The 12,039-nt window shown below is 36.6% G+C and overlaps 1 protein-coding gene across 3 annotated transcripts in view; it reads left to right on the forward strand.

Annotated features, from left to right (window-relative positions):
• Window positions 1–12,039, forward strand: part of RAB3GAP1 (RAB3 GTPase activating protein catalytic subunit 1) — a 119,133-nt gene that overhangs the window by 55,415 nt on the left and 51,679 nt on the right. For all 3 annotated transcript variants that reach the window (XM_055262017.2, XM_055262018.2, XM_063630998.1), the window contains exons 6-7: window positions 6,710–6,829; window positions 8,805–8,970. In XM_055262017.2, the coding sequence (XP_055117992.1) occupies window positions 6,710–6,829; window positions 8,805–8,970 (286 nt within the window). The remainder of the gene's footprint in view (window positions 1–6,709; window positions 6,830–8,804; window positions 8,971–12,039) is intronic.

Raw genomic sequence — 12,039 nt, forward strand, 5'->3', positions numbered from 1 at the left:
GTTTGGAGAAAAAAGAACAGAACTTCTGAGATCTGTGGGTCAGTGTCAAGTGTTCCAAAGCATGCATGTAATGGGACTCCCAGGTGAAGAGAAAAAGTGGTAGAAAAACAAATTTGAAGAAATAATGGCTGAGAATTTTCCAAATTTGATTAAAAACACTCAGAACCGGAAGTCTTAGTGAATCTTAAGTAGGATAAACACAAAAGAGAACCACCCCTAGACATAGTATGGGCAACCTGCTGAATCCCTTAGATGGAAAGAAAATCTTATAGGCAGCAAGAGAAAAATGACTTCTCATGTACAAGGGAACAATACCCTTGGCTGACTTCTCATCAGAAACAGTGGAGGCCAGAGGGCAGTGCAATGACACAAAGTTCTGAAAGGGAGAAAAAAAAAAAAACCACTGTTGACCAAGAATTCTATATCCAGTGAAACTATATTTCAAAAATAAAGATGAAATAATGACATTCTCATGTAAACAAAGATTGACAGAATTCATCCTTGCCTTACAAGTAATACTAAAAGACAGAGGGTAACTTGAATCCATAGAAAGGAATGAAGAGCATTGGAAATACTCTAGTAAATACAATAAATTTATTCTCATAATTTAAAAAAAAGCATAAGATTGCTTAAGCAATAATGACAGCACTGTATTGTTGGGTTTATAACATATATGTAATATGTAATATATATGACAATATTGCACAAAGGAAGAGGGGGAAGGAATGGAGTTACACTGTATAAAATTGGTAGATTTTACTAGAATAACCTGAATAGATTATAAATTAAAGATGTGTATTATAATATCTAAAAAATTACTAAAAATAGATTCAAAAAGTGAATTGTTGTTTGAACACCTCCAATTACCCAGGTATTTTTGTAAGTGGTAGGTATTTAACTTTTTTATACCTTTTTTTTTAAAGAGGTCCTTAATCGATGTCTTTCTAAGGTAATATATGTGAGAGTTGTAGAATTCAAAGTAAGTGGTATGGCTGGGCGCAGTGGCTCACGCCTGTAATCCCAGCACTTTGGGAGGCCGAGGTGGGCAGATCACGTGGTCAGGAGATCGAAACCATCCTGGCTAACATGGTGAAACCCTGTCTCTACTAAAAATACAAAAAAATTAGCCGGGTGTGGTGGCACATGCCTGTATTCCCAGCTACTGGGGAGGCTGAGACAGGAGAATTACTTGAACCCGGGAGGCAGAGGTTGCAGTGAGCCAACATCGTGCCATTGCACTCCAGCCTGGGCAACAAGAGTGAAACTCCATCTCAAAAAAAAAAAAAAAAAACCACAAAGTAAGTGGTATGGTTTTATGATTTGCCTATTTGAGAGTAACAACAAATATATCAAATATTGGTTAACTTTTTGTTGTTGTTACTTTTGATCTTTATTGGTGCAGGAAAGAAAAATGCATCTTAAAAATGAATGGTTGATTGTCCTACCTTTCTCATTTGGTGGATGGGATGCTAAAACACATTTATATTTAAATATGGTATTTTGTATACATATGCAATCTATTATTCAGATGAAACAGTTCTTTCATTAAGAAGTGCAATCGTGACATTTTAATTTGTGTTGATACATTTGATCTCCTAATAAATTTAAGTTACTGGGCTAGAAATTGTAGGAAATATAATGATTTATTAATGAAACTCACCCTAGTAGGTATGTAGTGGTCTCTCACTGTTGTTTTAATTTCACTTCCCTGATTACATGTGATATGGAACATCTTTTCATACGCTTGTTTGCTATCTTTATGTCTTCTTGGGTGAGGTGTCTGGTTGAAGTCTTTGGGCCTTTTTTTTTTTTTTTAACTTGGATTATGTTCTTATTTTTGAGTTTTAAGAGTTCTCTGTAGATTCTAGATAACAGTCCTCTATCTGAAATGTCTTTTGCAAATATTTTCTCCCAGACTATGGTTTTCTCTTTCATTCTCTTGACGGTGTCTTTTGCAGAGCAAAAATTTTTAATTTTAATGAAGTCTAGCATATCAGCTTGTTCTTTTCTGGATTGTGCCTTTAGTGTTGCATCTAAAAGGTTATCAACAAACTCAAAGTTATCTAGATTTTATTCTGTGTTCTAGGAGTTTTATAACTTTGCATTTTATATTCAGGTCTGTAATCCATTTTAAGTTAGTTTTTGTGGAGAATGTAAAGCCTGTCTAGATTAATTTTTTTGTATGTGGATGTCCAGTTGTTCTAACACCATTTGTTGAAAAGGCTATCTCCATTGTATTGCCTCTGTTCCTTTTCAGACATTAGTTGACCATATTTATCTGGGTCTATTTCTAGGCTCTCTATTCTGTTCCATTGATCTCTATTTGTTCTTTTGCCATTACCACACTGTATTGATTTCTGTAGCTTTATAGTAGTGCTTGAAGTTTGATAGTGTTAGTTCTCCAACTTTCTTCTTCTTCAGTATTTTATTGGCTACTTTGAGTCTTTTTTTGCTTCTGCTTGTAAATTTTAAAATCAGTTTGTGGATATCATAACTTGCTGAGATTTTGGTTGAGATTGCATTGAATCTGTAGATGAAGTTGGAAAGAACTAATATCTTGATAATATTATCTTCCTATCCATGAATATAGAATATCTCTTTATTGTGTGTGTGTGGTGGTATTGGTGGTGGTAACCATAATTATTTTGCCACACCTCTATTGAAGAATATTTAGGTTGTTTCTAGATTTTTACAATTAAATTGAAATATTATAGTGAAAATCACTGTACATACACCTTTTTGCATTTGTATGAATGGTTTTGTAGCAGAGATATAAAGAAATATGTAATTCGTTTGAGATTTGTCCATTTTAAATACTGATATATTCTTCCCTTTTGCTCTCCAAAATGTTTTTTTTTTTTTTTTAAATTTTTTATCAAGAGACAGGGCCTTGCTCTGTCACCAGGCTGGAGTGCAGTGGCGTGATCTCGGCTCACTGCAAGTTCCACCTCCTGGGTTCATGCCATTCTCCTGCCTCAGCCTCCGGAGTAGCTGGGACTACAGGGGCCCACCACCACGCCCGGCTAATTTTTTTGTATTTTCAGTAGAGACGGGATTTCACCATGTTAGCCAGGATGGTCTTGATCTCCTGACCTCGTGATCTGCCTGCCTCGGCCTCCCAAAGTGCTGGGATTACAGGTGTGAGCCACTGCTCCCGGCCTTTGTATATTTTCTTTTGAGTGACATCCATCCAAGTCCTTTGCCCATTTTAAAATCTGGTTGGTTGTTTTTTGTTGTTGTTGTTGTTGATTTTTGCTTATTTTTTTTTAAAGCTCCCACTTAATGTTTACTTTTGATGAAGACATAGTCTCAGGATTCAAGTAGACCTATTGGGGAAAAAGTAGTGACTTATATTGACATTTAATTTAATTTAATTAATTAATTTATTTATTTATTTTGAGACGGAGTCTCGCTCTGTCGCCCAGGCTGGAGTGCAGTGGCGCAATCTCGGCTCACTGCAAGCTCCGCCTCCTGGGTTCACGCCATTCTCCTGCCTCAGCCTTTCCGAGTAGCTGGGACTACAGGCGCCCGCCACCACGCCCGGCTAATTTTTTGTATTTTTAGTAGAGACAAGGTTTCACCGTGGTCTTGATCTCCTGACCTCGTGATCTGCCTGCCTCGGCCTCCCAAAGTGCTGGGATTACAAGCGTGAGCCACCGCGCCCGGCTGACATTTTAAAGATCATAAAGAAGAGAGTACATTTATCAAGAGTGATGGGGTGATATTTGAGGTAAATCTTTTTTTTTTTTTTTTTTTTGAGATGAGGTTTCGCTCTGCTTCCCAGGCTGGAGTGCAGTGGTGTGATGATGGTTCACTACAGCCTTGACCTCCTGGCCTCAAGCAGTTCTCCCACCTCAGCCTCCCAGGCTGCTGGGACTACAGGTGCTCTCCACCATGCCCAGCTAATTTTTACAATTTTTTGTAGAGAGTGGGTCTTGCTATGTTGCCTAGGCTGGTCTTGAACTCCTAAGCTCAAGTGATCCTCCTGCATTGGCCTCCCAAGATACTTGCATTACAAGTGTGAGCCACCACACCTGGCAAGTTAAATCTTTAAAGAATTTGTCAGGATTTGTGTGTTTAGTAATGGCAGTAGAATGGATGAGGGGGAGACATTTTATCAATAGATAGAGGAAAGAAAGGCTTAGAGGATAGAAGGTAGATTGCAGATAAATGGCAATTTGGCTTGTTATTCATGGCTTGTATACAGTGGCATTGTGTGTGTGTACAGTAAGAAGGTTGGCAACAGCTATCAGTGTTAAAATGCAAATGTTCTTTTATCCAGCAACCGCTAGAAATTTATTATAGAGATATATATGTAGAAAAACAGGTGCAGTATTGTTGCAGCAGCATAAAACTGGAAATAAAGTACTGATCAATAGGGGATTGTCCTTTTGAAAAGAAGCTTTACAAAGTGTATACAAATAGTATAATTGTATTTGAGGGTAGGGTGGTTATGCAAATAAGTGGAACATTTCTGGAAGAATAACCAAGAAACTGTTGACAGTGATTTTATACAAGTACAGAGGATGGAACGGGGATGTTCACTTGTTTTGTTTTGTTTTCTTTCTTCTAGGGACATTTGAAAAAAAGAAAACTGTATTTTTCAAAGATTTTTAGAGCTTAATTTTTAAAGCTCTAGGTTTTCATTATTTTATGCTGCCTCTACATAACTGATTTTGATTTCAGGGCTAGGAGGGTGGAGGTGGGGTGAGGAAATGAAATAAGTTTTTGTCATCTAAATAATAAACATTATGAATTAAACTTAAATCATTACTCCTGTTTGGGGGATTTCTTGAGGAGGATGTTTATAAAAATAAGCATTAATAATTCTTTATATACCAGAGATAATAAATTAGACAAATGAGTAATATCTCTAAGTTATTTTCTTTATTCAAAAAATATTAAATATAAATACATTAAAGAGTGAATAGGAGAGGAATTTTCAGTAGACAAGATGATCAGTTTGACTGTATATTTTCATAAAAGTTTGGCAGCAAATTTGTGACTTTAAAGGATATGGCAACTGAATGAGAAGTTTAATTAATGTAGATGTCATAGCAAGATTAAGCTGTTTTATGATAATTTTTAACCCCTTTTTAATGTGTTATTGAGTAAAAGAACATAAGAATTCCTTAATTAGGATACTTAGTAAACTGTGTTCTCACATTTAGAAAGGACATATACATCATTGCTGATAATTTTCCTGCAGTTTGGGGAATCTGTCAAACTTTCTTCATCTGCAGACTTAGTGGTATCAGTTCATTAAAGCAAAGTTTCGATACTTGCTTCTTTTATCTTGTAAACTTAACTTTAAAGGCAAAACTATTGTTTAATGGTCCTTGTGATTTCAGCAAATTCTTTTTTTTTCTTTCAAATATCAGATTTCTTTATTCTTAAAATGTGCACATTATAGTTTACTTAAATACAAAATGTTCACTTTCCTTGTAGGTAAGAAATTTCACTGACATTTCCATGTCAATTAGCTTCTTTTTAATAAAAATCCTTCCATTAAAAATAAACATTTAAATTACTGAATTATTATATTCATTAGTGTCAATACCTCTTAAAATACTTAAAACTTTAGAAAATAGACTGTAAACCTTGCCTAAAGGAGGCATCGAGCTCTGAGCAGGCCACATGGAGTGTGTTAGAGCATGGCCATACGCATGGCCATACGACCCCTGGGGCCACTTCCACGATGGCTCAGCCCCACCACTGACCCTCTGCTGAAAACCCTGCCCCTCAGCAGGACACAAGCTTGTCCCCCAAATAGTGGTGACCTCAAACTGCAATATGATGATGAAACCTGCAGCCGATACTGCCCTCCACAAGGGTTTCTGGAAAGGCCGAAGCTGGAGACGGTAAACCCCAACACCATCCCAGGTCACCCCAGCTAAAGACATTCTACACCAGCCAAAAGGCTAAAGTTTAGTTAAGGGTTCAAAGGCAAATACACTGAAACCCATGTGTAAACCTGCTTGGTTTTCAAGCTGAAAGAGAAACACTTTGGTGTCTTCAGTAACTCAGGCCCGCACTGGATGAAGCAATGAAGGCAAGGTCACGGCTGCTAAAGCACAGAGAGGTTAAAAAGTGTGAAACCAGAAGAAACTCTTGAGTGAGAGGTGTGAAGCACCAGGCCGAGGCATCAGACACCTCTCCCACCACACACCTCTCCTACCGGACACTTCTCCCACCAGCTGCAGGGCTCTTGGCAGCATTCTCAGCCCAGCCATTCTGTGACAGTTGTTTTAAGGAATCAGCTGTTGACCCTTTTTCTCAAGCGGCAACAATAACATCAATATTACAGTGGTCTTATGAATACATCCATGTGATCAACTTCTTAGTAAACACATGGGTATACAACCTAAAGTAGGCAAAGCGGAAAAAGTATTTACAACGGTCAAAGTCACACACACACACACACACAGATGGGCACGCAAATATATCTGAGCCTATTTTAGCCAAATCAAATTTAGATTTCAGCAAATTGTTTCTAATTTGTAAAGAATAGAGGGGAACTAGTAGGTGGATGATGGAAGTGCTTCTTAAAATTGAAGTCTTGTAGGTTCAGTTACCATTAAAAGAAACACTTTTAGTTTAAACCTGACTTGTTAAATTTTCTGTAGGGAAATTTTTTTGTGTTTTTCAAGTAATGGATTTTTGTGTTCTGAGGTTTCCCCTGTTTAATGCAGTTAATTCTTTTTTTAAGGTATGGGCTACGTGAGTTCGTGGTGATTGCCCCTGCTGCACACAGTGACGCTGTTCTCAGCGAATCTAAGTGCAACCTTCTTCTGAGTTCTGTTTCTATTGCTTTGGGAAACACTGGCTGGTGAGTGGACATTTTTTAAAACCTAGACAAAAAAACTGTTTTTAACAATAATTTACAAAGGCAAACAGTTATTAAATGTTAGCTTTTTTATTGTAATTAGGAACTTAGTGCATATATATTGTTAAACTAAATTTGGCTTGAGGTTACCTCTGTACCTGCTCCCTATATAAAGAACTGCTACCTAACTTACTCCGTGTACAAACTGAAAGCTTAATTTAGGAGTATACTTTTGGGACAATTAACTCAGTCCCAGCCAATCACAGCAGCTGAGGTTCAGTCAATCACAGGGCAACTGATCAGAGCATGCACAAATAAAGCAAACTCGGAGCTGTAACCAATCAAGCTGTTTCTGTACCTTACTTCCATTTTCTGTCTATAAATGCTGCCTGCCCACCTTACAGAGCTGATCTGTCTGAACCTCCACTAGTTCTGAAGACTATGTGATTCTCCACTCATTTTTGCTCAAATAAATTTTTTTTTTTTTTTTGAGATGTAGTCTTGCTCTGTTGCCCAGGCTGGAGTGCAGTGGCACAGGCTGGAGTGCAGTGGCACAGTCTGGGCTCACTGCAGCCTCCACCTCCTGAGTTCAAGCGACTCTCCTGCCTCAGCCTCCCGAGTATCTGGGAGTACAGGTGTGCACCACCCTTGGCTAATTTTTATTTTTATTTTTATTTTTTAAATTTTCAGTAGAGATGGGGTTTCACTATGTTGGCCAGGCTGGTCTTGAACTCCTGACCTCAGATGATCCACCTGCCTGGGCCTTCCAGAGTGCTAGGATTATAGGTGTAAGCGACTGTGCCCAGCCTTAAATAAACTCCATTAAGTTTAATTAGTTGAAAATTTTTCTTTTAACAATATATCTGCATGTTTTTATACTGGAATTTGGTATATAAGGACAAAACTAATAAAACCTAAATGGAGGCCATTTCTAAAGGTAATCTTCCTGAAACAATTCAATGTATATTTGGAATAACTTTTTTAAAAGTTAATTTTCAGTACCTTTAGGCCCTATTCTTAAATGGAAGTATTTAAGAAAATGAATTTTGTTTAATCACTATTCTGCTATTTTGAGTTGTATTTCATTTGTATATCGAATAGACTATGATACTCTAAATCTACTGGGGAAGAATTAATTTATTTTAGTGGATGTACTCCATGGTATATCCTAAGTGAATAATTTTGCTAGAATATTTACTAATGTAGGATTATTAACTTGGGGATGTATTTGTACAATCCTTTCTTGTTATTTAAGGTAGTTATGTGCTATAAAGTTGCCACAAACACTGAATAATCAATTCCTCACCTGTTTCTCCTAGGAGAAATACAGACTTGGGTTCCTTCGAGCCTCTGGTCACATTTTTTGTCAACCAGTTAATACATAACCTTCTTTTATGTGTGTTTCTGTTTAAAGATAGCTTATTTAATATACACTGTTGAGTCATTAACATTGAACTTGTAGCCAAAAGCAGTGTAACTTGTGCATGAACGATGCTTCTGGGAAAATACGTGGGTTAACACATATTTTCTCTGTAAGGCACATCACAACCTTCTTGTGCTTAGGAGCCCTACTTTATCTTTAAATGATATGAAAATATTTCACCACAGTATTGGCTTAATATATATTGTTTAATACCTGTAAATCGGTTTTATTGTTACTTTGGAAAGACTAATATGAAATAATCACTTTTATTCAAGGCAGTTTTCATTCTGATGTTTTCTGACTTTTATTTAGCTGTTATAAAACAATTTTCAGACTAATCAAAGTACTTCTAGATGATAGTTTCTTCAGTTTAGTAGCATAAGGAGAAAAAGGAACTAAGAATGTCTTTGTTATAAACACAAACCTGCGTTTTTGTTGTGTTTCCAGTTTAGTGCTTTCAAATTCTTGAGATTAAAATAATTTGGAAAAAATTTGAGGTTCAGGTTTAATGTTTAATGAGCTTGTATTCTATTCCTATTTAATCATGTCCTGCAGTCAGGTGCCACTCTTTGTGCAAATTCACCACAAATGGCGAAGAATGTATGTAGGAGAATGTCAAGGTCCTGGTGTACGAACTGACTTCGAAATGGTTCATCTTAGAAAAGTGCCAAATCAGTACACTCACTTATCAGGTCTGCTGGATATCTTCAAATCAAAGATTGTGAGTTGGGATTGATATTGTCAGTCTTACCTGACATCCAGATAAAAGTAGAGATTTGATCATTGTATTCAGCATATAGAAACATTTCTCTATAATATTGATAATGTAATTGCTTAGAAGAAGGCTATAAGTGACTGCATAAATTACTTTGTAATTTCTAAGAAACAAAATATCCAATTGTATTTTTAGTGTACTAATGCTAAAGCAACGACTGATTTGTCTGTTTGTTCAGTCTGTTAGCATTCATTGACTGTGTTATCTCTTCTACTCCTTGTCCTCTATTGGTAATATTGTCAGTCTCCCAAGCTTAATGGGGCTCGGGTAACTGCTTGTTTGAGCATTTGAAACATTTGACTATGAGCTCCTTAAGGTCTAAACCCTTTGGGTTCTGAATTGCATTTTTTCACCCAAATCTTTATTTGATTTAATTTTCAAGGTTAATCTGGCTTATATCCTAGGCCTGAGAGCAGCAGGGCTAAATGGGACTTGCTAAATATATTCTTATATTCCATAACAACACTGTCTGTAGCTATGGAGGACTTGCCTGTGCTGCTTTATGGGGGTTGGGGGAATGGGGCTGATTAGGGCTTAAGTTGAGGAGTTGTTTGTGAATACCTCTAGAAAATAGAGAAAGCTAGATAACCAAGTAGTGGAGGGGATCATCTACTTAGAGAAATATTACTCTTAGGTTATTAGGATGCTGATTTAAATTTGGAGTATGTTAAGTGCTAAACATGACACTATCTCACTGTCTCACAGTTGATTAATAAACCGACATCATGTGTCGTGTGATGGCTATTAGTCACATTTTGCCACTTAAGTGAGATAGTGGCAGCTTTAGCACTTAAATATATAAGTATATTGATTAGGATATTGATTATATGTATATTATAATGAAGTATATTGATTATAAATAAATATATTAATTATGATATATATACATATGTGGCATTCCTGCCAAAATGTTTAACATACTATAAATAAAAACATGAGGAAGCAATCACATATTTCCAAAGTGAGCTGTGTTTTGCAACAGTAACTGGTCAGTATCATGATAGGCAAAATAAAGGCTGGAAGCAATTTAGATATAAGGAGAAAATGGAACCTGACAGCTAAATGCAACACATGATTTTTGACTGGATCCTTTTTCAAAACAAAATAGCCAGTAAGGACATTATTGGGACAATTGGGATGATTTTAATATGGACTGTATATTAGAAAATAGTATCAATGTTAAATTTATTGAGTTTGATAATTGTATAGAATTTGATAATTCTATAGTTGTATAGAATAATGTCCTTGTTCTTAGGAATTACATGCTAAAGTATTTAAGGGTGATTTGTTATGATGCCTACCTTTTTCAGAAGGTTCAGCCAAAAAAATATCATATGCATAATATATATATATGTATGTGTGGCAAAGTGTTAATAATTATGAACTCCGTGAAAGTCATATGGGTGTTCAATATACTAGTTTTCCAATCTTTCTGAAGGTTTGAGAATTTTCAAAAGAAAAAAAATTATAAGAAAAAATTGCTGAAATTTCTTTTTAAATAGATAACATTTGTTAGAAAGGTATTTAGGATTAGAATTTAATCATAAAAATATGTTTTTAGTGTTGAGGACCTAAATAGTGTACTGGTAGCATTATTACTAACTAGATAAATCCCTTTGATATTAAAAAAAAAAGTAATGCATTTACGAGGTTAGGAAATTAGAGTAAAAGCTTCCTTTTACCTCTCTGCCTGTCTCCTCAAAATGACAACTGTTAGCAGTGTGTTGTGATTATCTCCATTAGAAAAATTACAGATGCTTCGATTTTAGAGAATTCCATGTATATGTGTAATTTTCTTTTCAAAAACCGCTGGGCTCTGAAGTGCTGTAGGTACTGCTTAATTCCACATATAGTTTGGGAAATTTTTGAAAAAGGCAAGTATGTATTAGTATCTTCTCCATTAGTTTTCCTTTGCTCTCACCAGAAGTCTTCAATTATATTTAAAATTTTTAGATCAAGTTTCTGGTCACGTGGAAATATCAATACTTTATTTCTTCTTTTTCTTCTTCTTCTTCTTCTTCTTCTTCCTCTTCTTCTTCTTCCTCTTCTTCTTCTTCCTCTTCTTCTTCCTCTTCTTCTTCTTCCTCTTCCTCTTCTTCCTCTTCCTCTTCTTCCTCTTCTTCCTCTTCTTCCTCTTCTTCTTCTTCTTCTTCTTCTTTCTTCTTTCTTCTTTCTTCTTTCTTCTTTCTTCTTTCTTCTTTCTTCTTTCTTCTTTCTTCTTCTTCTTCTTCTATTTTGAGACAGGGTCTCATTCTATCACCCAGGCTGCAGTGTAGGGCATGATTACAGCTCACTGCAGCCTCGATCTCCTGGGGTCACTGAATCCTCCCACCTCGGTCTCCTGAATATTTGGGACTGTAGGTGTGCATCACCACACACAGCTAATCTTTGTATTTTTTGTAGAGACCAGCCTGTTGCTCAGGCTGGTCTTAAACTCCTAGGCTCAAGCAATCCGCCTGCCCAGCCTCCCAAAATGCCAAGATAACAGGCTTCAGCCACCGTGCCAGGCCTTAGTCCTTCTTCTTAAGAAATCATTTACATTGTTGGTGGGACTGTAAACTGGTTCAACCATTGTGGAAGTCAGTGTGGTGATTCCTCAGGGATCTAGAACTAGAAATACCATTCGTCCCAGCCATCCCATTACTGGGTATATACCCAAAGGACTATAAATCATGCTGCTATAAAGACACATGCACACGTATGTTTATTGTGGCACTATTCACAATAGCAAAGACTTGTAACCAACCCAAATGTCCAACAACGATAGACTGGATTAAGAAAATGTGGCACATATACACCATGGAATACTATGCAGCCATAAAAAATGATGAGTTCATGTCCTTTATAGGGACATGGATGAAGCTGGAAACCATCATTCTCAGCAAACTAACACAGGAAAAGAAAACCAAACACCGCATGTTCTCACTCATAAGTGGGAGTTGAACAGTGAGAGCACATGGACACAAGGAGGGGAACATCACACACCAGGGGCTGTCGGGGGTTCGGGGGCTAGGG

This window comes from Symphalangus syndactylus, chromosome 22, assembly GCF_028878055.3.
Source record: "Symphalangus syndactylus isolate Jambi chromosome 22, NHGRI_mSymSyn1-v2.1_pri, whole genome shotgun sequence".
Taxonomy (NCBI): domain Eukaryota; kingdom Metazoa; phylum Chordata; class Mammalia; order Primates; family Hylobatidae; genus Symphalangus; species Symphalangus syndactylus.